The sequence below is a fragment of the Colossoma macropomum genome, unplaced genomic scaffold, assembly GCF_904425465.1.
Source record: "Colossoma macropomum unplaced genomic scaffold, Colossoma_macropomum, whole genome shotgun sequence".
Classification (NCBI taxonomy): domain Eukaryota; kingdom Metazoa; phylum Chordata; class Actinopteri; order Characiformes; family Serrasalmidae; genus Colossoma; species Colossoma macropomum.
Window position 1 is genome coordinate 445,372 of NW_023496039.1, and position 27,204 is coordinate 472,575.

The 27,204-nt window shown below is 38.8% G+C and overlaps 1 protein-coding gene across 1 annotated transcript in view; it reads left to right on the forward strand.

Annotated features, from left to right (window-relative positions):
- The window catches only part of lrch2 (leucine-rich repeats and calponin homology (CH) domain containing 2), a 113,643-nt gene that overhangs the window by 16,773 nt on the left and 69,666 nt on the right, over nt 1-27,204 (forward strand). Inside the window, exon 2 of the mRNA XM_036564737.1 lies at nt 25,285-25,429. Within this exon, the coding sequence (XP_036420630.1) occupies nt 25,285-25,429 (145 nt within the window). The remainder of the gene's footprint in view (nt 1-25,284; nt 25,430-27,204) is intronic.

Consider the following 27,204-nt stretch of genomic DNA (forward strand, 5'->3'; position numbering starts at 1 on the left):
GCAACCTCACTGCTGGGCTATAGTTACATTTAAAGCATCATATGCTTTTAAATAGGGAGGTGCGATAATTATTTATCATCACCCACCCCTAATTCTTCAGTGATATGAAGCTGAAGTCAGCACTTCGCGAGCTTCTTGTTCTAATTTTCCCATTCCACCTTAAATGGTGCAGCAGTTTTGACGCCTGAGGCCTTTTAAGGTGGAACAATAAATTTAGCTAGCCAGCTACCGAGACGTCAGCAAACTACTAGCGTTTTTATGCTTGTTATGAAGAAAAAGATACAATAAAACATTGAAATGACTTTAAACTAAGACAACACAGTGGTTATTGCAATTTTTTAAGTGAAAATACTCATTTTTGGGTTTCTTTGGTCACTGAAGGTAAAGACTAAATATGGAGAAGCAGCGTTTAGCTACAATGCTGCCCTTAAATGGAACCAATTGACAGAGAGCGTTAAAAGAGCTCTGACACTGGACACTTTAAATCCAGGCTCAAAATGTTCCTGTTTGAGTTTCAGCTCAGTTTAAAACACTGTTGGAGTTTCTAGCCCTTCTCCGCTGTAACGTCACTTTATTATCGTAATTTCATTTCTAATTTGATTTTTAATTCAATGATTTTCTCTTTTTAATCATGTTTTAATCATGTTTTTAACTTCTATTCTCCTGTACTTTACATTTTTAAATGACTTTTTTTTCTGATTTGTAAAGCACTTTGGATGACAGCAGTTTATGTAAGGTGCTATATAAATAAACTTGCCCTGCCCTGCTTGCGCAGCTATCTTGCTGGTTTTTCTTTTTTTCTCATAACACTCTGTTTGGAGTGTGCCTCTGAAAAACCTCCGTTTGGAGGGCCATGTAGCCCCAACACTTCACCCTACCCTTCTATCCCAGCAAAAATCAGGACACCCTACCCCCTAGGCGTGAATGCAGAAAACAGAGGGGTAAGGGCTAAGTGGTAGGGGCAAGGAGTGAAATGGGATTGGGCCTAAATGTGTCATGTAATCTCATATTTCGCCATGATTGACTTGCTTATTTTGGTATGATTTAGAATTGTTTTTAAAAATACAGTGAATACACAAATGTCACTGGAGGAAGTTGCTTACACATTAGTGTAGTAATAATATAATTTTTATGTTACATGATAATTTTATGTAAAAATAGCCTGGGAATCTTATTTTTGGCACATACCTTGTTGATCATTATAATAATTGAATATAATTAATGCTGACATTCCAAAATATTTCAAGGTGTTTGTCTGTACTAACATACACTTGTTCTTTTTAAATACAGTGTATATACAGTAAGCATGTTTCTATTTTTGTTTCCACAAATTCTTAACTTTGGCCACCAGATGTATTGACTGGTCTGAGTGGTCAGCGCAGATTTTTGTATCTGTTCATCCCTGTTTTGCACCCTTAAAGAGCAGCAAGACCAGGTCTGGATGGTGAAGACCAGCACACATCTCTCGCGATGTGAAGGCAGCTCGTCACTGTGTAACTACTGGCCATGTTATATAATATGTAGGCTAAAACAACTTTATATAATCTTCTCTATTGAAGTGGAAATTTGGTACATGTATTTCAAAGCGGCCTTGTGGAGTTTATAGCTGTGTTTAACTGATTGTGTTAAACTGAGCGTGTCAGGTGTCAAAGTACTTCTCTCCTCCATACCTCTCTCTCTCTCTCTCTTTCTCTCGCTCTCTCTCTCTTTATCTCCGCAGCTGGCTTCTGATAAAGGGTTTTTTTCCGTTGGAGACACTTTCCCCGTCCCTGCTACTGAAGAATTTGCTTTGCATTTTTTTTGATTAGCATTCGTTGGTTATGCCTGTTAAATTGGCGCATGTAAATGATCATCTAATCACTCCTCGTGGCGCTGCGCTGTGTGTGTGGGAGGTGATCTGGGGAGATGGACCAATAGAGCTGTGAGTGGAGAGAAGGAGACAGAGGGGGAGGGAAAGTGAGTAAGCTGGAAATTAGCTATGGAGCTTTGAGCTTTGTGAGGGTGAATTTTCCATATTTTCCTTATTTCCTAATCTATTGCTGCACTCATACTTGGCCTACTTGGTACTGTTTGCTTAGCCAGATATCTGTTATGCCTGTGTTTCAGTTTTTAGCTGTCCGTCATCTGGGTTCTTTTGTCTGTCTCTGAGTTTGAACTACAGTGCAATGTGTAAGTATTTGGACAGTAACACAATTTCTGCTGTATTGAAATTTGAATTTGAATTAATCACTCTTCTTTTTACACGTAGCCCCACACATTTTAGGGAACTAACATATAGTCCAAAGGGAAACGCTGGTTAGAGTGGGTTGTTGATTTGGACAGTCAAGATCATTACAATTTTTTGGGCCTGAAACACTTTATAGTTGCTTTAGTAGGATGTTTTGAGTCATTGTGCTGCCGCAGAAGCACCATCCGTTTTGAGGTATTTTGTTGGAAAAATTTTCTTGGTCACAAACAACTATGATCTTCCCATGGTATACCACATCACATGCTATTGCAAAGCTCACCACTGCATTCTTGCTTCTTAAAAATACCAGACATGTCTCTTGTTAGTTTGTTGTGATTTTCCAGCCTCATGATGACTGGTTAAATGGAATTTACCCTTTTTTGGTGAGGCAGTGTTTCTTTTTTTTTGAGCAGTTCTAGCAGGCCCTCCCTCCAACCCCTCTCGGCTGCTGCTGCAAAATATATATATAGCGGAAACACTGTTAGGTGAGGTTAGATATAGGATAGATCTTATATTTGTGGAATTTGAACAAATCCAAGAAGAAACAAGAGAAAGCTGTAAATCTGCTTTACTCTACAAAATACAGCCACTAGAGCTACATGACTGCAACGATTGCTTTCAATGATTTTTACCAAAAATACATTCATTGTAAACAAAATACAATCATTGAATGACGGCTGAACGATTTGGGGAAAATATTGCAAATGTCTCTAATCAGTTTTGTGTTTGCAACTTAAATTCCTTTTTTTTCCAAATAAAGTTTCAGGACTAATTTTTATTCGACCATCACATCAAATAATATTCCTGGCTTGAGGCTTGAATTCTGAACATAGTGAGCCAGACTGCCAGCCATCATCTGTGAATGTACTGTCATTGTGGTTGGTCTAATTCATCTGCAGACAGTTCACAAGCTCTGTTATTTGGTTATATCTTCCCACTTAAAACTCAAGACAATGTTGTAGCTCTTGTGATTTTAAAATTCCTCCAATTGTGAATTTCAATATAAAAACAATTCATCTTTCAGCCCCACATGGAAAGGTAATATGTATGAGCATCAATCCTAGAAATCAGCAGTGGCATGACCACTCTGTTTGGCTTTAATGCCCAGCTAGCAGCCATTTTAGTCAATAAGTAAAATATAACACAGTTTTCCTCGTAGTCCAAACAGTCAAGACATGTTAGGTGTCTGATGTTTGCACTTTTAGCTCTGCATTAGAGCTTTGAGGCCAATGTAGATCACAAGAAGTAGACGCTTATACCCGCTTATGTCAAACTGGAATTTTGTAAACTGCTGCCTCGGAAGCCGCCTCTAATAAACTCAAATATGATTACCCTTGCAGAACATTCAAGGACCATGTCTGTAATAGGAATGCCCGTTTTCTGTGAAACACCTCCGGAGGTGAGATCAGCTACAGTGTAAATTGAATCAGCCATGGTGTCTGACGTCGTCTCCATAAACATACACATAAATAGTGGGGCTTTTGTTCTGGAGTCACACACCCAGACTGAGCTAGAGTAATCGTTTCTGAGTAAAAACCTGTTGGAAAAAGAGTAAAAGTCTTTGATTTCCCAATAGCAACATGATTATGAGCAGAAAAGGCAGGTCCAGTTAGAAAAACAAAAAGAAAAGGAAATAAAAAGTCCCAGGCAGCACCGTCTGTCTGTCTACACATCTCCGCCTGTCTGTGTACCTTTTCCCTGTGTTTGGGCTTTATTTTCTGAAGATTGTAACAGAAGCCAAAGTCATAACTTGAGTAAATCTCTATAACACAACAGTGATTACGTGAGGAATTCAAAATGACCCAGTCATGTTGTTAATAACTCCATTAATAACTCCAGTAAATTTCCTTCTCCCACTCAAATACTTGACCTCTCCCTCTTTTCCTGTCAGACTGACTCTCACAGTCTTTCTTGTCTGCCTGGTTTCGCACCAGATGGTGTTGGGTGTGGGTATTACAGTGAGGTGGACTAAACTAGCCTCTTATTCATTCTGCTTCAGCCTCATTAAGCCCCCTAAACCAGTGCTGCCCCTCCCCTAATGACAGTAGGGGAACAAAGCAAGAAAATGGACATGAATAAGGGGGTATCTGACTGCAGTTGGACATATTCTATGTCTGCATATTACCTGTATTCACAAGTTTGTGTATCCTTATGATTACTTATGAGCTGATACTACGATTAATCGTTAAATTGTATTTCTGTATAGATTATTTGAACCTCTGCATTGATAATTTATTCTATTATTTAGTTTTTTATTTAAATACATTTCTGTACCGACTTAATGCCTGTACATGTCAGTAGTTATGAAAGAACAGTAAATCTCGCTGGGCCTTTCTATAGCTTATATACCTAAAGTGCTGTTTTCTACACATTTGCCATGGTGGAAATATGACCAACAGAAATATGAGGATTAAATCATTGTGGTCCAGTTGCAAAAGGCATTTTGATATATCAAACTATGACACTTATATCGTAGAGAGTATCATATTGTTATCATATATTATAAAATCGTCCATATTTTCTAATAAATTCAAACTCTTTAAGAGGCTGTTTTGGCTCCTTAACAACCTTGCATTTTGAAGGGTTTAGCGTCATTTGGAGGAAAAATTTCCGTATGGCAAAGCGTATCAGGTTTAGAACATTCGTTTTTACCATAGGGTGTGATAGCAGCGGTTTTTGAAACCACCATTCATATTTGTCATAGAGACAACCAGTTTAGACCAGGAGTACCTAATATGGACATGATGCCGAATACAGAAAGACGACACAAGTTCAGAAGTCTCTGTACGTTTGTCTTTGTAATAAAGGTTTTATGCACTGCAGCCTTACTATAATGTTTGTCTCTGTGTAACTGTGGTCTGTTCTTGTTGGCACAGTCTGATCATGGCTTGCATTGACAGTCTTAGTCAGTCAGAAGTTGCTTTTCTGTGTATCTTGATCTGTCACACAAGCATTACGGTCATTGAATGTGAACTTTCAACCACTATTTTCAACCTTAAATGCACCTTAGTCACTGTTTCTGTTGAAAAAACTGGACATTTGTTTCAATAATGTGACCAAGGCTCCGGCTATCCATGTCCCAATATTGAACGAATATATGTCGCAGAGCATGATTGGATGTTAATTGCTTAATTTATTACTTGTCTTGAAGCATCAGTATTTATTATGTACCTGCGCTAATTTGTTTAGGTTGTTTCCTTTAATGTGTTCCAGTCACTTTAATCCACCTCTAAAATGACGTAATCGTGAGACAGGTTAAAACCAGACAGGACTCATGAAGACAAGAGCTGCCATTAAATATATTTCTTGGGACATGTCATGTGGTTTGGTCAAGAGGAAGGGGGACTCCTTCGCCCTTTAAAAAGAGACAAGAGAGACCTGGGTCCCTTCCACACCCGTTGGAAAATCTGACCATTTCAATAAGCATTAGTGATTGTGCCCCCACAGTTTGAAAGGCTGTTGTGAGTAGTTTTGGTCACAACAGTTTAGTTTTGGGTTTATTCGGCCTGCTGCTGGGATTGGCTGCACAGGCTGCTGTTGTTGCCCTGGGAGATGGGGGGAGGAGTGAAGTGGGTGATGCAAGGAGCCATGCCTACTTATGCACAAGGGAGCCGTGGCAGTTTTTGTCCCATTGACTAATGCCGGCTTCCTCATATTTTTAAGGCTACATCACTGGGATCATGCATTTTCATGACGGATTAGAGTGGTGGTGGTGAAAGTTATCAGCAGCTAATACATGCGTCAGATACACGTCTAAGGAGAAGTCTGCATTTTCTGACATTTTTCACTGGTTTGTCTGATCTACAGATCTCTCTCTCTCTGTCTCTCTCTCTCTCTCTCTCTCCCTCAGTAGTCGGACTGAGCTATGCTGAAAAACAAAGACTTGCTACAGATCAAGGGCTGCTAACAGATAACAGATAATCTATATTTGTGTGTGTGTGTGTGTGTGTGTGTGTGTGTGTGTATGTGTGTGTGTGTGTGTATATAGGCTTCCAGACAGGTATTGTTGATGTAGGTCACAGCAGGAGCATCAGTGCCTTCCTTTATGTCTGGATTTCACTGGTGCGTTTACAGTTCAAAATACTGTAACACACCTGAACGTCTGAATGGTAAAGGGTAACATGCAAGAAGCAAGAGAGAAATCAACTAAAAAAAACGAATAAATAATAAGAGAAAGGAAAAAAGAATATGTTAATAAAAGACAAAAATACATAATGTGTTACAGCTTGTCTAAAAGTATCCAGGCATCCCTTGTTATTAGTCAATTCAGGTAGTTTAAGGCATTCAATGGTGCACAAATATATATAGTATTATAATCTCCATATAAAAGCTCTCACCAGTATACAGGGATTAGGGATATCACATGTGAATCATATCAATCAGTCAGTTATCAATCAGTTGTATGTTAACAGATAACAGATTTCATGTTATTTAATATGTACCTGATATCAGGGATGACTTCTATAGTTCTGTTTAACCTGAAAATTTTAACCATGAATGTAGAAAAACTTTGCTGGTTTGGTCATTCTACCTTGGACAAAGCTTCTTATTCACCAGCTTTGTATCTGAATTACCCTTCTGTTCCACCTTAAATAGTGCCATCATTTACACCTTAAAAAGTGCCATCATTTACACCTTAAAAAGTGCCATCGTTTACACCTTAAATAGTGCCATCATGAGAACACTTCAGAGCCACATTAGAAAATCCCCTCTCACACTAATTTCAGCCAGAAGAACCACACTTTATACGGAAGCACAAAATCTGACTTTACGTGAACTTGTAAAACTCAATTTTGAGATGTAGCCTTTTAGTCTATATGTTTTTTGTTTTCTTTTATTATTATTAAAATAAGCTGTAATAAAACATGTATTTGCCAATTGCTTCAGATAGAACTTGTTAAATACATCTTGGACATTCGTTTATATAATTTTTAAATGTATTTTATGTCTATTGAGAAAATGACTTGTGTTAGTTATCCATCAAGCAGTGTTGTCTTTTTGGGGACAAGTATTTTGGGATGGACTGGTCGACAGACAGGCAGCAGACAGGCTAAACTGGCTGTGTGCCTGATGTCATAAAATTTGTATTCTGTTAGCCCCTTAAATGGGATGCTTATGCTCACCAAGCTACACCTAGTCTTAATAATTTGGGTTAAGATTGGGGTGGCATTTGTGATCCAGAGCTAATCATCCAACATCTGACCTGACCTCAGTAATGCTCATGTGGCTGAATGCAACCAGATACTCACAGCAATGTGCCAACATGTATGGAAAGCCTTCCCGGAGAAGTAGAGGCTGTCACTACAGCGAAAAGGGCACAAACAGGATTTTTGTGTGTGTGTGAGAGAGAGAGCGAGAGAAAGAATGACAGTTCTCATGCATTTGTGTGTGTGTGTTAGTGTGTGTGTGTGTGTGTGTGTGTGTTAGTGTGTGTGTGTGTGTTATCAGGTCTGTAGCAGCTTCTTTTCTCTCTTTAATTACCTTTTCACTCTGATGATCAATCAATGGCTGCCATGGCAACGCAAGGACCCCCAGTAGGCCAATTAAATTCAGGCACCTTGAGAGACACCCCACTGAGCTCACACACACCTTCTGTCCACTCACTGCTGTGTGTGTCTGTGTGTCTGAGGTATTTAGAAGGAAAACCACACACATACAGTATATATCACTGTATGTATGTGTGTCTGTATGTATGTATGTGTGTGTGTATGTTGTCAAAGCAGTTACTGAGGTGTTAATGTTAGGTTTAGGTTAGGACACTAGTCATGTGGTTGTATAAAAAAATAGTATTGTGGTAATTAACTAACCTTTTATCTCGGTTAATGATATCATAATATTGCATTAAACAAACCTAACATTTAAAAAATATATATATTTTTAATGTCACAAAAGTACCGAGCCCTGCTGGTGACATTGCGTATAAACAAAAATAATGCATGGCCAGGATTTAATAAGGCATGGGAACAAGATAATTAAGTTGTGGTCATGAATTAGTAAGGTGTGGGAATGAAAGATTTAAGTTGTGGCCGTGACTTGGTAAGGTGTGGAAACGAGATCCTAATGTGTGGCTATGACTTAGTAAGACATGGGAACGAGATAATTAAGTTGTAGTCATGACTTAGTAAGGCGTGGGAACGAGATAATTAAGTCGTGGCCATGACTTGGTAAGGCGTGGGAATGAGATAATTAAGTCGTGGCCATGACTTAGTAAGGTGTGGGAATGAGATCCTAATGTGTGGCCATGACTTAGTAAGGCATGGGAACGATTTCCTAATGCATGGCCATGACTTGGTAAGGCGTGGGAACAAATAATTAAGTCGTGGCCATGACCTAGTAAGGCGTGGGAACAAGATAATTAAGTCACAACCATGACTTAATAAGGTGTGGGAATGAGATCCTAAGGCATGGCCACGACTTAGTAAAGCATGGGAACGAGATAATTAAGTCGAGACCATGACTTAGTAAGGTGTGGCAATGAGATCCTAACATGTGGCCACAACTTAGTAAGGCGTGGCAACGAGATAATTAAGTCATGACCATGACTTAGTAAGGTGTGGGAACGAGATCCTAAGGCATGGCCACGACTTAGTAAGGTGTGAGAACAAAATAATTAAGCCTTGACTGCAGCTTAATATGGCATGTTCCTGTTCCCATGCCTTACTAAGTCATGGCCATGACTTAATTATCTTGTTCCCATGTCTTACTGAGTTGTGGATGTGCGTTATTTTTATTTATACCGGATGTCGCCAGCGGGGCTTCGTACAGAGGTACATTCCGAATGTCATTTTTAAACAGCAGTATACATTTGCATTATTTACAATAAAACAATCAGAGGAAATAATAAACTGTAAATAACGCTAATTTTGTATCACTATTGTATAAAACTGTTTGCAGTTAGGACTGGAGAACCCTGCCATAGAACCCTAAGACCTTTACCCAGAGCTGTGAAGCTACTTCACATTAAATACAGCATGGAACATCCTACAATACTGTACTGTGTACTGTGTACTATAGTATATAATACTGATGTACTGTGCCAACATAAAAGTGGCATATACTGTGCTGTATTATAATCTTTATGTATGATGATCCGGTCATTATATAAAAGTGCTTAATATGGAAACTCTGTTTATCAAAAAACACCTGCAGTGAAAATGCTAATTTCTTCTAGTGGGAACATGAGATTCTCCATCATGTGATAGCATCAAGCTATCGATGGTGGACGTTTTTTTCCATGGTGGGTTCAGTACTGCACTCCTCAATCCTGCACATGGATTTTGGCTGGTAACAGACATTTGGTTAACCCTTTCGCTGTGTATGTTCTAGTTAAACGGTAAATCATTAAGTAACAACTTTAAACCAAACTCTGAATATTACTGGATTGGCCTGTCAGCCATTAGCAGTCAAGCGGGTTCTCTTTGTGCCTTTTTCTTCGTACAACATGCTATTTTTGACTGCAAACATGCATGTATTCATGAGATTGAGCATCTCCCCGCTGGATGGGATGTAAGTGTTCACGTTTTTTATCTGCTGGCCCTTTTATTGTGCTGAGAATGTTGTGGTTGAGACTCAGAGGTCTGATCTGTGTCCCTAAAATTTTGTGGTGGAACTGCATCTTGTTCAACTAGATTACCGTCCGTATTTAATACTGCTCTTGTTTTGGATGGAAGATTGTGGAAGAGGCAGTGGAGCAAAGTATGCAAGGGAGAGATAAAAGATTGAGTTTGTGGAGCACTAAAAGTTAGAGTCAGTAGTATCAGGAATCGCTGATACACTATCAGGTTAGACGATGTGTCAGAAAAGGTGCCGTCTGCGGCTTTAAGACGCTCAAAAAGCATGCTTCTCATAATCTGTGTTCTTTAAATGTGTAGTCAATATCCTAAACCAGTCTTGGTACATTCTACCGCAGTGTGAGGCAAAGTTAGCTTAAGTATCTAAGCAGAAACAAAAGCATGCTTGTTTCCTCTGGTTTAATCAGGCAACTTCGTGCTGTTATCAGATTACCTGCCGTGCTGTTCTCCTTAGTTTGTAATAAGTAATATAGACACTGTAGCTTGCTACAATGTTTGGTCATGAGTCCATATTCAAGCTGAAATGAGTGATGAAAGGGTGGAAGATGGAGAAATATGCAGCATGAGATCATAACATTGGTTTACAATTTTTAAATCAATATTTCCTCACCTGCTTTTCATTAAAAAAACTACCCTTCCACTATGCATTCACGTTTACTCTGGACAGCAAAACGTGCTTGAATTTTAGAGATTCATCCACAAAGAAGCCAACAGCTGGTGAGGGAAGTGATTTGCTTCGCTGTGTGGAAGATGCAGCGTTAGAAACCTTATTTAGGTGGTTCGGTGTCTGAATTTTGATGATAAGTGAACAAAATTCATTGGATTTAAGTGCATATGATACCAGTTTCATAGTATGAGACAGAGATTATAAAAATACACTTTGCTTCTGTTCTTTAAAAGTGTTTCTATGCACTAATTTAAATGAGAACCTCAGTAAAAACAAAGTACATGTGCATTGAAAAGCCTGTTATGAGGCCACATGTGTCACAGAATGTTTGTGTGTGTGTGTGTGTGTGTGTGTGTGTGTGTGTGTGTGTGTGTATGTGAGTGTGTGTGTGTGTGTGAGAAACATGAGCCATAACCCTTGGTGAAGACATTAAGGAAGGCTGCTGATATGCCCTGCACTTTTCTGTGACCTTGAGGTCAAACACACACACTCATACATATACCCTATACCCTAAAGAAGAGGGTGTAAATGGTTTGAGTGACTCCCCATTTGAGTCCATTAGACAATACAGATCCCATTATATGGTGAGACATGAGTCTGTGTGTGTGTGTGTGTGTGTGTGTGTGTGTGTCTCACTCACTCCTGTCCCTGTTGGGGCTGATAATTGAATAGAAAGGGAAGGGGGCTTGATATCTCAAAAGAGGTTCTTGCTGGTCCCTTGTGTGTGGGATGGGGGGGGTGACTATAGCCCTTCTGTTGCACAGCTGAGTCTCAGCCATTATATAGGAGTGAATAAAAATGAAAGAATAACAAAAGAATGAATGAAAGTTACACCCTCTTCTAAAACACAATGGAGAACAATCTTATCTGTCGTTTGTAAGAAAACATATCAGGCAGTGGACTATTGCACACAAATCATTTACAGTGTTATCATTAATTACTATTGGTCACAGTACGTCATTTAGAAAAGCAAAAGACGAATACAAGCATTATTTCTCTTTTTGCACAATGCACTTCCAAACATAAAATACCTACCTTGTGTTCGAAATCATATACAGTAACAGCAAGATTTTGTCCAGAGCATAGCAAGAAATCTGCTTTGCTCTTCCTGATTTTCTATGCTATAACCAATATCTGAATAATGGTTTCAGTATTTGAATACTAAAAGTTTAACTGAGAATTCAATTATTTAACCAAGTGGTTTGTACAGAACTTTTGACAGGGTTTTTGTTTTTAGGTCTGGCATTTTTTGCTTATAACTTAAGAAAACGTATCGTTTTAACAGTATGTCGTGCAAAAACTATAGTATGTATATATGATTGGTTGTTTTGCATGTCAGCCAAATACCCCATTCCTGTCAAAGTAGGCAGTTCTTGACACTGTTAAGCCACAAAAAACACCAGACTCTTTGGAGACAGCCACACCCTTGGCTTGTGAAGCTATAGTAGAGGTAGCCTCGTGAAACTGTCATGCCATGGATTCAACTGCAACTCTTCAACTCAGATTGAAGAGTAACGTGCAATATGTGTGTAAATATACTGCTGCAATAACAGGCTATACACTATATGTTGGAACATTGCTGTGCATATTTGATTGCATTCTGCCATTTAGTTCTGGATCACAAACACCTCTCCATCCCAGCTCATCCCAGAAGTATTAGACGGAGCTCCATCACTCCAGAGAACGCAGTTCTACTGCTCCACAGATCAATAGCCACGCTTACATGCAGCCTAATAGTCTGTTAATAATCTGACTAATAGCTCAGTTGGAATGGAATATGTCCATGTAAACACCTCTATCGCAATAGACTAGTTCGATTGAGGCCATTCGGAAAACAATTTCTATCCGATTGAACAAGGTGGGTAATCCTGTAAATAATCTGTTAAATAGAAGAATAATCACCATGTAAACGCCTGTATCTGATTACATTCCCATTCAGAAAGACGGCGGTGGGACGGGTGTCCAGCTTGTGTGTCTCAGAACACGGCGTCTTCCTCTCACTCTTCTTTAATAAGTACATGTGAAGTACATTTTCCTTTGTTTTACTGCATTTAAAAACACAAGCACCGCTCACTGCTGCTCATCTCACTGTGACTGGACTCGTGATGCTTGTTGTCATGGTAACGTCTACACTAAGCGGTGCTCTACACATGCACGCAAGTTTGGATCGGATTACTTGTAGTGAGTATGTGAACAGAGATTTCCATCAGATTGTTGAGTGGTGAGCATATAAATACCGCAGTCTTAATCTGTAATCGGAATGTATTCAAGCAGATTGGCAAAAATCTTTGCACGTAAACACAGCCAGTGTTGGGGGGCTTTATACCCCTCTAGCTGACACTTAGCATAGGGCATGGTGGACTTAGGCTCATGTGTGGCTACTCTAGAGTGTCCTGTTCTATTAGGAATGGTTTCCTAATGAGATTACACAAGCTGTTATTTTTCATTTTGCAAAATGTGAGTGAATTAGTTGAAATAAGTATGTTGTATTGAGTACAACCAGTCATCACTATATGTATCCTGTCACAATGTTCTACCCACGCGGTTACTGGATTCCTACATGGACATATTAAGTAAAATCAGTCAAATGCTTTTCTCCATCATCTTTGTGTGCTTGTGAGAGATGCTGCTAACAAGCTGAATGTGCAACAATTTAATACAATAATACAGGAACTGTATTTCTCTCATTTTTAAAGTTCAAATGTATAACAAAATAATATTGACCCTGTGTTTTGCTTATTAGTCACTTTGTTAATTAATAAGTGATATTGATACTAGCCCTGAATCAAACATATGGGTCACCCCCTAGTGTACACGGTGAGCAGTTTGTTATGTAACGAAACAGTTACTGTTGCCCACCCCTACTCTGGATCAGGGCTTTACTTAGTGTCTGACCGCTGATCACAAAAAGTTGAGTTTGTTTTAGAAAGCTGCTATCTGGAAGTTGGACGGAGGAAGTTACGCTAGGTCCCTCTGTTATTCACACCTGCACAAGTGTGAGCCTTATCTGGGCAGGGTACTGTGAGTTTGATCTTAACTCCCTCAGCATGAGTTCCGAGTTATTGCAGCTCATTTTCACACCAGCCTCTCTCATACAAGTGTGTCTCCTGTGCAGTGACCCGTTCGGCTCCAGAGCATTTTTAACTTGCAGTTTTCTCTCTTTCAGACTCTCTCCATGGGTTCATGCTTCATGGTGTCTTTCTTATACACTCACATAGTCAAACACACTCTGGACAATAGAGTGGATATTAGAAATGTCAGTGTCACTTGAAATTCTCATCAGTTCTTCCTCCTGTGGTGCACATACACACACAGTTCCTCGGTCGTTTTATTTTAGCATCTATATTGCTTTTTCTACCAATCTCTGCTTCTCTTTTTGATTTTTTTCTCCTCCTCATCTTCTTCCTCTTCTTCTTCTTCTTGTTCTTCCTGTCTTTGATGTTCATGCGCTTGTTCTACGTGCTTTTTTCCTTCATTTTCTTCTTATCGGTTCATCTTTGTTTCTTCTTTTGCTTCTCTTTCTTTAGCTCTTTTTACTCTCCCTTCCTTATGTAAGCAGCCATTCTGCATCATACTAAAATAACTGAAACTGTGTTTTTTTCTTCTTTTTCTCCTTCTTCATCTGGATCTGTGGAGTCAACTGATAGAACTTGTTTGGTTGTACTTAGCGTGGCTTTTCATGAATATATCTTACCTCACCCTTAGAAGTGGGCGCTGAATATTGAGCTTAGTTGTGTAATTCTGATGTGCGGTGATATTAGAATCATGTTGTTTTAAGCAGATAATTGGAAAAAATATTTGTTTAGTTTCAACTGATATTTCAAACTGATATTTGATGATGCATTAAGTATACTGAAGAAGAGCAGAGTGTTTAGCAGACGCTGTACTAAAATGCCGGCATACTATTCAATTTACTGTGTTTGTTGATCTACAGAAATAAATGGTGTATTTCTCTAATACTAATCCAGGTAGACATAGTCCCAGTTTCTGTGTTTGAAAAGTATTTTTGTATCTGCATCAGCAGATGTTCCTGAGAAATATCAGATATCATCTTTGGCCCACAGTTTGCATATCGGTGCATCACTAGTATGTAGGTATGTAGGAGGTAGTGAAAGTAAGAGTGGACTGACTGGTGTCTCTGCTAGTTGAACTTTGATCTGTGTTTGTAATTTACATCAAGAAAAAAGTAACCTTCATACACTGAACAAAATAAGTACATATTTTGCTGTTGCTGACTAACCTTTCACAAACTCACTGTTACTCTACACAAAAACACACACAAACACACACATTTTCTAAGCTGCTTATCCGCTGCTGGAGCCTGTCCCAGCAGTCATAGGGCAGAAGGCAGGATTAACCCTGGATAGGTGACCAGTCCATCATAGCATCACAGGACAGACAGACAGACACAAACATTCACACACAGACTCACACCTAGGGGCAATTTAGCTTGTCCAATTGGCCTGACTGCACATCTTTGGACTGTGGGAGGAAACCGAAGCACTCCGTGGAAACCCACACAGACACGGGGAGAACATACACGAAAACATAGGTAAAATAAAAGTCAAAGTCAAGTCAAGTTAAAGTTTATTTATATAGCGCTTTTTACAACAGGTGTTGTCACACAGCAGCTTTACAGAAAAATCCGGGTCCAAGCCCCCATGAGCGTCGCCAGTGGTGAAAGTGGCAAGAAAAACTCCTTAAGAGCAAGAGGAGGAAACCTTGAGAGGAACTAAGACTCAAAAGGGGAACCCATCCTCCTCTGGATGACACGGGTTGACAAACAATAACAGCAGAGAATGAGATTTGATTATTAGTATAAGAAAAAGGGGAAAAGCAGGAGTAGCAAAGTCTCTGATTACAAAAATGCAGCAGTATCAAGTTACAGTAGAACTAAGCTGGTAATGTTAGCTGAGGTGATGTAACTTGCAGATAAGTAGATAAAGAGAACCAAATTAAATAAATGAAACCAAAAAATGACTGGCAGTGTCTTTTGGCACTGAACATTGTGGCAGTGTAGACAATGATTTTCAATTTTGGATGTCGTGTGCCCACTCGTCCAGTGTGGCAGTAGACATTAGAGTAATTACTTTTGTTTTGCTGTGGGTTCAGTGTACGTTACATAATTATTTAAATGTGATTAAAACATATTTAATTATAGAGTTACATAATGAATGACCTCTATGTTCCATTTGCGTTCTGTGCACACACTTTCTGCACTGTTGACCCTTTACCGTTTGTTTGATGTCACAAAATGGCAAAAATGGTAATGCTATTTGTCTTTTTGCAAAACAAGACTATGCAGAATAAGAGGTTTTCATCAAAGTTCTCCCAATAATGAAATATCTACTTACAAACACAAATATAGCATCATTTGAAAGTGTAAAAAATCAGGAATTCATGAGAAGAACTGTTTCAAAGTGTAAATGTCATGGGGGACCAAGGACATACAGTCATAAAACATGTAGGGAAAAGTTTAGCAGAGGAATCAATGAGTGTGTTCACATGCGCTTAATAATCCGATAACTGGTGAAAATCAGATTTTGTCAGTAATCTGATCAACGTGTTTATATGCACTTGAGTAAGCAGATAATGGGAAACTCCGTGTCTGCATGAGTCAGGCAGTAATCAGATTTCTGCCTCTGCAACCAGCCGATAAACTCGCTCAGAAGAAGTTGTGATGTCAACGTAATGGAAAACTCAAACTTCATGTTGTAGCTTTTTTTTTAAAACGTTGTGCCACTTTACCTGAAAATGTAAACATACATCGTCTAGAAGTTGAAGATCTAAATTTAAATCATTTTGTTGAGTGTGTAGTTGGTTTCAGTGTCGCTCCAAAAGCGCTTTGCTGTGTCTCGCGGCAACACTGCTCGCTTATTTCCGGTACCACCGTCTGTTCTCGCACATGCGCAGACTGGAAATCTGAATGAAAGCATCACATGCACTGAGAAAGCTGATTACTGAGCTAAAATCCAGCTCTCTTTATCAGACTTCTAGACCTTACTCTGTTTTAAGAAATCGGAGTATGCTGTTTACATGACCATTTACATAATCAGATAACTGCAGAAATCTGATTATTATCGGATTATTGAGTGCATGTAAACATGATTGTAATGTGACCTGAAGAAAAGACAGCATCCTCTTTTTCTTGGAATCTGGGCCACTTACACTATGTCTTGCATGTCACAGTGTGTGTGTGTGTGTGTGTGTGTGTGTGTATGTGTGTGTGTGTGTGTGTGTGTGTGTGCGCATCTTTGTCTTTGAATATTTAATTCAGAGTGTAGCACAGATTCTTGCAGTTTTAACAGCAGGGTGGAGATCTGAAGAATGAAATAAGCTCGAGAGAGAGTGAAAGGAAGATCCAGAAAGACACTGTAGGAGCTTAAAAGTGTTTACAAAAGAATTAGTCAGTGTCACTGTGTCTGTGTGATGTTAATAATATTATGGAATAACACTGTTACATTCATAACACACTTGCTTTAACCTGCACTGAGGTTTTATAAATAACAAATTTCGGACCCCAAACGTGACTTGACTGATCGACTGACTACATCTGGGGGCAGGGCAGAATGATGCAAATACAAATTTTAACTGCACCGTTTTTTTTAACCCTTACTCAGTGGCGTGACTGGAATTTGACATAACAGAATTTATGATGGAATAGTTGTTGTCTGGTTACTAGGCATATGCCGAAATCAATTTTTTAATCATTATAATTGCCTAGCCTCTTGTCATGGTTTACAGTATAGTCACAATATTAATAAAAAGTGAGATATTTAAAAATGTTTCATATGTCATAAAGATATGATTGTAAAATAGCAAAATACATATGCAATAGTCACAATAAAATAATCATTAAACTGAAAAAGAGTGTCAAAGTAATGATGCTTGCTGTGTATCCTTATCATAATTAGGACTGGGCTGACTCCTCACGTAGAGCACTGAGACTTTTAACCACAGCTAAATTATGCATGGACGATACTGCTGGTGCCTGTAATGTACGACAGTAATACCGTGGCATATCCTGTGCCTTATCATATCATCATGAACACGGCGCAACTAGAACAGTGCTTAACATGGAAACCTTTACTAGTAGCCTTGCAACAATATTGCTAATTTGTGCTAGCACTAAGCTAGTGGTGGTGAGTTTTTTTCACACTGGGTTTAAAGTCACATGGCTCAAGTCTACACATGAACTTGTAACAGACATTCAAGTAACGTTTTATCTTATTTTTTAACCTCGCTGCAGTTTTACAGTGAACATTTTAACTTAAGGGAGCAATGAGCGATTTTCTTTTTCGACTTATAGGACAACCAGTATGGCAGTGTTCTTGGAACAGTGTACTGACACTTATCGGTGTGGGTGATCAATCATGGCGTTGCCCATGTGTGGACCCGCACATCTTTGTGACAAATGCTTTACAAGCTTACAAGCTGTATCTTGATACAAGATACAATCAGGTGAGTCTACGTTGTGAAAGCAACCATGACAAAATCTTTGACAAAGACTGTGACAAATATTTATACACTGCATTCAGTTTTTTTGGCTCATATATTCACATATATACAGTTTTTCATTGTGATTCCACCACAGTCCCACTCTCTGTGTGCCAGGCCTGTTGTATGTGGGTTAGTGAGTGGGTGGTGCAGGCAAGCAGCTGGAATCTTTCTCCTTAGACAGTGTAATAAGTAGTCTATCAATTGTGCATGTGTGTGTGTTTTTCACAGAGTACACTGAAGTCATCTGTACTGATGGTGATGATAGTGATGTTTGTGTTTGTGTGTATGTGTGTGTGTGAGTGTGTGTGTGTGTGTGTGTGTGTGTTGCCTCCGGTCATGGTGGGACAGTTTTTCTACAGATAATTAGCACAGTGGTTCTCAGACTGCTCCACAGGGAGCACCAGACAGTCCAGATTTTTGCTCCAACCTCCAATCCTGCGACACATATGGACAGAGCAAAAACGTGGACTGTTTGGTGGTCCCAAAGGACTCCTCTGAGACCCACTGTATTAGCATATAGTCAGTGTGATAAAACCTGAAGAGAATATTTTTTTACACTACTTGAAAATGTCTTGTGTTTTACTTTGTGAACATATCGTAACCAATAAAAATGCTCCAAAAATACTTGAAATGAAATCTTGTTACATTAATGTACATTAACAGTACACGTGATTTGTTTTCTTTCTTCTATTAAAATACTGTTTCAGAGGTTTAGCTGTGACTGTGAGGATGTGCTGTGAGTTACAATTTTGCACTAAAATCAAACACAGAAATTAGGGAATGAAAATTCTGACAAATACTTTTGACCGATACCAAACCATCATTAATCAGCAATTAATCATTAACTGCCAAGCCTAAAATCAAGCATGTGACTCATTAAAATAAATTCCGTTCTGAAAACTGATTTAAGCCACGTTTGAAGCCATTGTAAAATACTTGATATACGCACACTTATGAGTGCATGAACTCTGTGTTAATGCACTGATATAAAGTGCATGATAAAAAGTGGCCCAGAACACCACTATCTTTAGCATTGTGCTCTATTTTTAGGAGGCCTGTCTAGCAGAATTTATTGTGCCGTGATGCACACAGTTTAAAAACCTTCCTCAACCTGGTAACTGAACTGTTGGTTAATAGTTAATCCTGTAATCATTTACATCCCCATTAGAAATGAAAAGTGACTGAGGCAGAAGCCATGATGATATTTGTTTTAACATGCCATAAGAATCTACGGCCCAATCACATTTCACCCTTCGCTCCTACCACTTTGCCCTTAGCCCTCCGTTTGGCCCTTTCATACCTAGGGGCAGAGTGTCCCGATTTTTGTTGAGGTAGAAGGGTAGGGCGAAGTGTTAGGGCAACATGGCCCTCCAAACGAAGGTGTCTCGGTAGCTAACTAGCTAAATTTCCCATTCCACAGTCCACGTTAAATGGTGCAGCAGTTACATTCTGTTGCCTCAGGCATGAGAACTGCTGCACCATTTAAGGTGGAATGGAAAAAGCTGACGAATACCTGACTTCAGCCTTACATCACTGAAGAATTAGGGGTGGTGTCCTTTTTTATTTGAGGGTTGTCCCATTTCATAGGGGAAGATTTCAACCACTATGCCTTGTAACTCAGTTCCAAGGGGCAAGGAGACACTTAAAAAACAAGGGGTAGGGGTAAAAATAGGAAACAGAATTGGGCCTAAATCTCCACATACAGGTAATGATTATGATGTGAAAGAAATACCTTGACTGTAAATCAAGTAGGAGCAAAGTGGCCCAGTATCTTTAAAGTGTGTATGAATAAAGTGTGTATGGTAATCACACCCCTCCCACCCCAACCAGCCAATTGGAGGTGAGCACTGGTCCAAGTTGAATCTCTGAGGTGGAAACAGTTGCCAGGCAGCGCAGCTTGAGTTAGGAACCAGTGCCACATTCACCGCACTACACAAATCTGGGTCACAACAGCGTTCCATGCTTTCATGTCATTGGCTTATCAGTGCCAAGCCCATCTCAGGGAAATGGCTCTCACTGGCTAGTTTGAACCACGCCCCCCATATGTAGTAAAGTGTCCAGCGTCTCTGACTGTCTCATTAATATTTTCCCACTTTTCTTTTTTTCCATCAAATTTTTTTTCTCTTGTTTTTCCTCCATTTGGTGTGTTTGCTGCTTTCTCTCTCTTTCTTCTGTTATTAATATACTGATATCACCAGATAGGTTTATCCAGTTAAATCCAGTTTCTTCTTCTGTTTTATTCTGTACCATTGGCAAGTAATGGGAGATTAGCATAACCTAAATCTCTGCATACTTACCTCAAACTGTCTGGGGTTGTTCATTAATCTCAAATAGACTTGCTTATGTGGTTTCTCATAGTGTATTCATTCAGTCATTGCACTGTAACCTTGAATCAGCCAGCCTGTGTGTGTTCATTTGGGTCCTTTAGCAGTGGATTGCCTTTATGAAGTAACTGTGAAGAGATACCTCTGTTGTCATTTAGTACTTTAGTGGCCAGGACCCACCTGCAGGTCCAGTTTAACTGCACACTTCTATAGGAATGGGGGAAAATCCAGCTAGTTTGCATTGTAGTCCATGTAGTTACTGAGTAATAAGGCATAGTATGTAATAAGCCTGGGATTTTAAGGGGTTAATTATAAAAAGTGTGCTTTATATATTAACTCACAGTGTCATTGATGCAAAGTACTCCTCTTATGAAGCACCAAAAGCTGCTGGAGTGCTAATAGCGCTTAAATTGACATTTTAAATTCTCAAATAAACAAATCGGTTGGCCCATTAAATTATATGAAATCAAATAAACTACTGCATCATAGGTAAAAGACATCTGGCCATTTAGCACAATAAGTCATGTGTAATTATGTTATAATATTTTTGATATATGTGGTCAGAGCTGCATGATATGGACATGAAATGTAATGTTCGATAAACTGTTGGATATCATGATGATTATGCAAGAAATAAATTGTTATTAAAATAATTGTACCACTGACCAGATGTGCTGCAAGTACAGATGTTTATTTGCCATGTCAGCAGAAATCTTAACTAACTTTAAACAAAAAAGTTCACTTTTGTGAAAAATAAAAAGAATTAAATTATAATAGATAAATATTTCACACACATCATCTAAACCGCTTATCCTTCTGGGTTTCGCCAGGGTGCTGGAGCCTATCTCAGCTGTCATTGGGCGGAAGGCAGGATACACCCTGGACAGGTCGCCAGTCCATCGCAGGGCAGACAGACAGACATATACATTCACACACACATTCACACCTAGGGGCAATTTAGCCTGTCCAATTAGCCTGACTGCTTGTCTTTGGACTGTGGGAGGAAACCGGAGAACCCGGAGGACACGGGCAGAACATAAAAACACCCGGCCGGGAATCAAAGCAGCATGGTGGTGCAGTGGGTAGCTCTGTCGCCTCACAGCAAGAAGGGATAAATATTCCAGTTATTCATTAAAAAGCTCCTTATGATAATGCAGATTTGTTGTGATGGTGAGATAATTTGATCTGTCTTGTAATCAGAGCCCTTAACCCGCTACTGCACACATGATGAGAGAAAAAAAAATACAGTTCACTTTTCTTGCATAAGGTGGTCCTTGATTTATTTTTTGGACCTGATTATTAAATTCAAAAACATAAAAAATCATAATAATAATAATGTGTGCAGGGGTCCTTTTGGAGCATGCTGCTTTGAGGCAACATTGTGCGACAATGGGAAGAAATGATATAGAGCCGTGTTCCCTGAAGTGGTGAGACCTGGCTTGTGACTGGCTAATTCCATCCCACTGTTGTACAATGTTGCTTTAAGGCAACATTTCTGCACATTCTTGTATAAAAAATATTATTGAATGTTAAAAATGAGGTTTAAATGTGCTGACTAGGAGATAGTATGACCAAGTACATGCTTTTTATTGACTTACTCAAACACTTCCCATTATTGTTAATCCTATCACTGTGTTTTAAATATGTATAATGTTATTGTAAGTGATGAAAATGAGTTTGTTGCCCTGAAGCAACATTGTGCAGCATCACTCAAATATAGTGTGGAATACACCTACCATCCCCACATTATTTACCTCAAAACATTGCAACACAGATTACACAAAATAGAAATAATAAATTGCCTGATTGCTGATTGAGCATTTGGTGCAAAAAGCTGCCGATTCCGTTTGTGCATCCCTAGTTATAAGTCAGGTCCATGAGGCACTTCGCATGTAAAAACAGTTGGTAAAGAATTACTCAAAAAATAGTACAAAAAAAAATAAATAAATAAACACAAACAAAAAACAAAATATAGATTTCTTTAAACCTATTTTTAGATACGAAGCCCCTCATGGACCTGGCTTGATATAGACAGGTTGGAAAATAGTCATGTTAAAATTTTAATTTAAAACAATTCAATTCTAATTTAAATTCAAATTTAAGTTTCACTGCTTTTGGTACGTAAAATATTTACATAACCATTTTCCAACCCCTCTATATCCATTAGATTCATATAGGCTGAGCTAAATTGCTGTAAGCTCATTTCAACAGATCTGTGTAAATGTGTTGAACTCAAAATTGGCAGCTTTTGCAGCTTAATTTTCTTGTATAAACTGGGGCGTCAAGGATATGATTTAAAACTGTAAAAGTGTTTACATACTACGTCAAACTCTTTTCTGCAGCGATTCCTTTTGTGCTATAGCTGTGCTTTGCATGTACCCCAGATACCTTCTGGTGACGTGGCACTTCTTGTCCAGTGTGTGGTAGCGTTTAGCTGGCTGCAGTAGTCTTTCTATGCTACCTTCTTTGGACTAACCAGATAAAACTGTGACCAAAGTGTCAGATGCTTGCTCTTTACTTCGATCTGGTGGAGCATCGAGCTCAGACAACTAATGGATCTTCAGTAGGAGAACTGTAACACTAGGTAGAATTTAATTAATTTTAGCTAATTTACTTATCAAATTATGAAAATCTGACTCATTTTTGTAAGTATTTAGTATTTTCTAAGACAGAGAACACTTGCTTCTTTATTTTAAAATGGAGCAGCCAGTATCTATTTTCAGACAGGGCGTTTCGCCAAGTCTGGTGCATCAAAACCGGGAAGTACGTGTTCCTCTTGCTGTTTTAGAAAGCGTGGGTGTAATTGCCCAGAACTGGAAAAATAGATTGAAGGAAGCATTAAGATAATCTGCCACATGTCCTAACACAGACTGCTCTTGGCTGTCTTACTTCTATTGTCAGTTTCTTGCATTGCTGTGCTGACAACAGCCTTTAGTCAAACACGTAGCTGACATTTCAATCCTGGCATATATTGCATCACTTCAAAAGCAGGATCGGAAAGCCGTTAATGCATGTCATTTGGAGTAGGAAGAGTTACTGGCAGGTTAATGGTTTTAATGACGTACCTTGATATAAAAGTATAATTGTATAATTTTAAATAATGAGTAACATTTCTGATGACTGTCTTTTATCGATATGAAATTTTGTATTGTAGTGCAGGGTTGAGCATCCCAGCATTCTTCATGTTTTTTTTTCCCTGTGGTGAAGTGATTGTAATGCATATATGTGCTTGGATGTTTATTTTGTGAGCATATTTAACAATAATATGATAGTACCAAAAATTTCGGTCCATGGCATCATGACGGGCAGTTGAACCGTTCTCTTCCTACAGCAGAGTGCTTATGCTTTTCTGCCTTAATGGAAAAACTGTCAGATTCATGGGAAGTTAAATAGCCAATAGTTGCATCACATTAGCTTGTGTGAGTGAGTATGTCTGCAGGCACTTATGTGTCATATGTTGTGTAAAATGACACACACTTTACACTTACTGTTTCACTGATAGTCTCTAGAGGTTTGTCCCTGAAGCTGTCCTGCCTTCAGTCCCAGCAGTTACAGGAAAGGTGTAGCAGCATTACTGATCGTAATGCAGACAGAAGGCTTGTCTACAGCCATACCTTACACTCAGATCATTGATTAGTCTGAGAAACAGATCGATCAGCGGTGTGGGATGACAAGCAGCAGTAAATGCTCATGGCAGAACCCGTAACGGCAGTTTTTGGTGTTAAGAACACACTAATGGAGCCGCTTACCTGAACGGCTGAGCTGTTTCCTTCAGTAATCACTCGTCTGCCGCTGTGCGGTCACTTACAGTCTGAGTTAAGGTTATTGAGAGAGCGTAAGGAACCACTGGACTGCCTGCATAATGATAGCCTTTAGCTACGATTTAGCCTTTAACATAGCAGCCCGTTAGTCGGGCATGTACGTCCACTAGCCCTGCCTTTTCTGCACCTCCGTCGGTCAGCTTTATCTCTCAGCAGCGGGGTCTCGCGACCCGTCGCTTCAACCAAACCAGAAAAAGCACTGAAAGTCGCTAATGCTGACAGCGTGAGTGACAGTGATATTTACTGAACTGATGCTTAGAGGTGCAGTGCGAGGGAACAAGAGGCACATATGAGACAAATGACTTGAAAAATGTGGATATGAGCCAGAGAAGCTGCGGTGTGCTGATGTGTCAACACCACAGGTTTATCTGCATAATGTTTAGTTCTGTTCTTAACTGTTCTGCTCAATAAAGATAGTTTACATTTACGTAAGTTGCTAAACATGATTCTTATTACTAACTATATAACAGTAGATACTAAATATATGCAATAAATAAACAAAAATAAGTTTTCTTAAACATCTAATAAATATAATCCAGCAAGTAAATACCATCTAGCCAAGCTGAATGTGTTTTAGTTGTGACACAGAACATAGATTTTACAAAAATAAAATATTTTTAAAATGTAATTGTATAAATATCAGGAGTTAAAGGGTGAGTTAGGTTAGATACAGTTAGTATCGGTATCGGTACTCAGTATCAGCCGATACTAAAGCATCAGGTATTGGTATTGGAGAGGAAAAAGTGGTATTGGTTCATCTCTAGTTTTTTGCCTTTCAGAAAATAAAAAGAATGCATTTTATATGAATAGTGGACATCAAGCTGTTCATATCTAAATAAAAACATTTTTAATTTTTCAAGGACACCCTGCACCACCACTGTATTACTATAGTAATAAGAGTTGTTTTCCATTATCCAAAATTTAATAAACATGCATTTCATTTTATAAAATGTCAGCAGTGCGTGACTTTTTGTAAACACCCACTCACCCATATTACGTCACTCGCTCGAGCATAGCTGTGACTCAGCATACCAGTCAGGACAGGACTTGAAGGAGATTCGATGAAGGGCTTGGTCAAAATAAGGTAGCACAGTCTTGAACTCTCTCTTGCAGCAGGCAGTAGTTTGTTAGAGCGCTCTGCTAACATGCGACATCTCCATGCCTTTCCATTCAGATTTGTCCAAGAACCGCTTCGGAGAGATCCCCCCTGAAGTGTGTATGTTTGCTCCGCTGGAGTCGCTCAACCTCTACCACAATTGCATCAAGATGATTCCGGAAGCCATTGTCAACTTACAGATGCTTACGTACCTCAATATCAGGTGAGCAGTGTTTTCCCTGCTGAAGTTTGTCTACTGCATCTGTCTTTTTAGCCTGCCTGCAATTTCTGCCTTGGTTCTTTTATTGTTATTAATTTCACATGTTGATATTTTTTCATGTTAATGTTTTGTTTTTCAGTAACTTGTTAGGCACTTCTGTTTTGATGCTGCCAGTGTGTCAGCTATAGTTAGAAAGCTCTGATTCAGTTTGATTACAATCACATTAGCACTCAAAGTTCACCCCAGTTTGATTTGATTTAAGGATGAGCATTTGAGTCAAATATGATATTCAAATGTATAACCTCTCCGCCAGAAAAGTTGAATAATAAATAAATAAACATAGGGCACTTAATGTTAAAGGTTACCACACTCCATTTGTGTCGGGTGGATTCTACTAGAGACAGCGCTCAGCATTTCACTGTTGCTGCACTGTATTAAACCCACATCCAAAGCCAGAAGTAGACAGAGATAAAACTTTGCGCTGGTCACTCGATAGAAACCTTTATCATACACTGTATTAATAAACATACTTCAGTATAAAAGAACAGTCAGGTTTCGTTTTGAAAAATGAAATATTTATTAAGGAGTTTGAAAAGAACATTGCCGTTGAGGTGATAGTGGTGCTCCCTCATGTCGATCTAGTCTGCCCTTACTAGATCGGGATGCATCCGATCTAGATTATGTAATTAGGTATGTGTTATGATACTGCAATTATAGCTTGTCAGTGTAATACCAGCTTATTTAACATCTTATTTTAGTTCTGTTCAGTTATTTTCCTTTTATTGCACGTCTTGTTTCTTGGGCTAGAACTTAAATATTGCACCAGGAATCCAATATTATTAATGTCTGTTATATAAAAATATCAATATAAAAACAAATGATATCATATATTGAAAACTGTGATAAGAAATGCATTCATGGTTTTGTTTACAGTCATGAATCACTGCTGAGTAACAGTTCTGTACAAATGCAGGACTGTGTACACTTTATTTAATAACAGATTTAGATGGATAGATAAGTAGTAACATTGCATAAAGACTACGCAGTTGACAGTGCAGTGGTGCATGTCCCCTCCAGTGAGTCACTGTGTACTGTAAATGATAATGTTAACAGTTGTGCAATATGAAATATTTATGGATGTATAAACAAAGTGACAGTGCAGTGTGCAATGTGCAATATTTAAGTGGCAGTGCATAGTAATATGAGTAGAGAGATGTCCAGCTAGTGCTCAGTGAGCCTGTCCTGTCAGTGGGTCAGTATACAATAATGTCCCGGAACAGTGACGAGGTGTTGTAGAGTGTATTCACAATATTAAGGACATTTGGTTTAAAATCTTATGCTTAACTGCTTGAATGTTTGTTTCTAACACATAAACAAATGAGGTATATTTATTTATATATGTTAATAAGTTTAAAAAAAAGTCCCCAGCTAGTTATGACTATCCAGAGTTTCACATTAACATTTGAATCTGGCACAGTTTCTGGAGCTGAGCAGTATAAATCCCTACTTATGGAGTCTCTGCTGTTATTTGATTTACTTGACAAACAGTTGGCCTGTATTTGAAACATTTTCCAGCCTCTGCACACGAATGCACTGGCGGAACATGCAGTCAGAAACGTTACCCAGAAAGGGTTAGAGAAAACGGCTGTTAGGCTAAACAGGGAAATGATGAGTAAAAAGGTGGGTAGAGTTACCTAAAGCATACTCAAGTCAAAGTATGTCAGTGATAGACTCAAGTTTCTAAAAAACACCTGAGTAAATAGCACGTCAGAAACTGC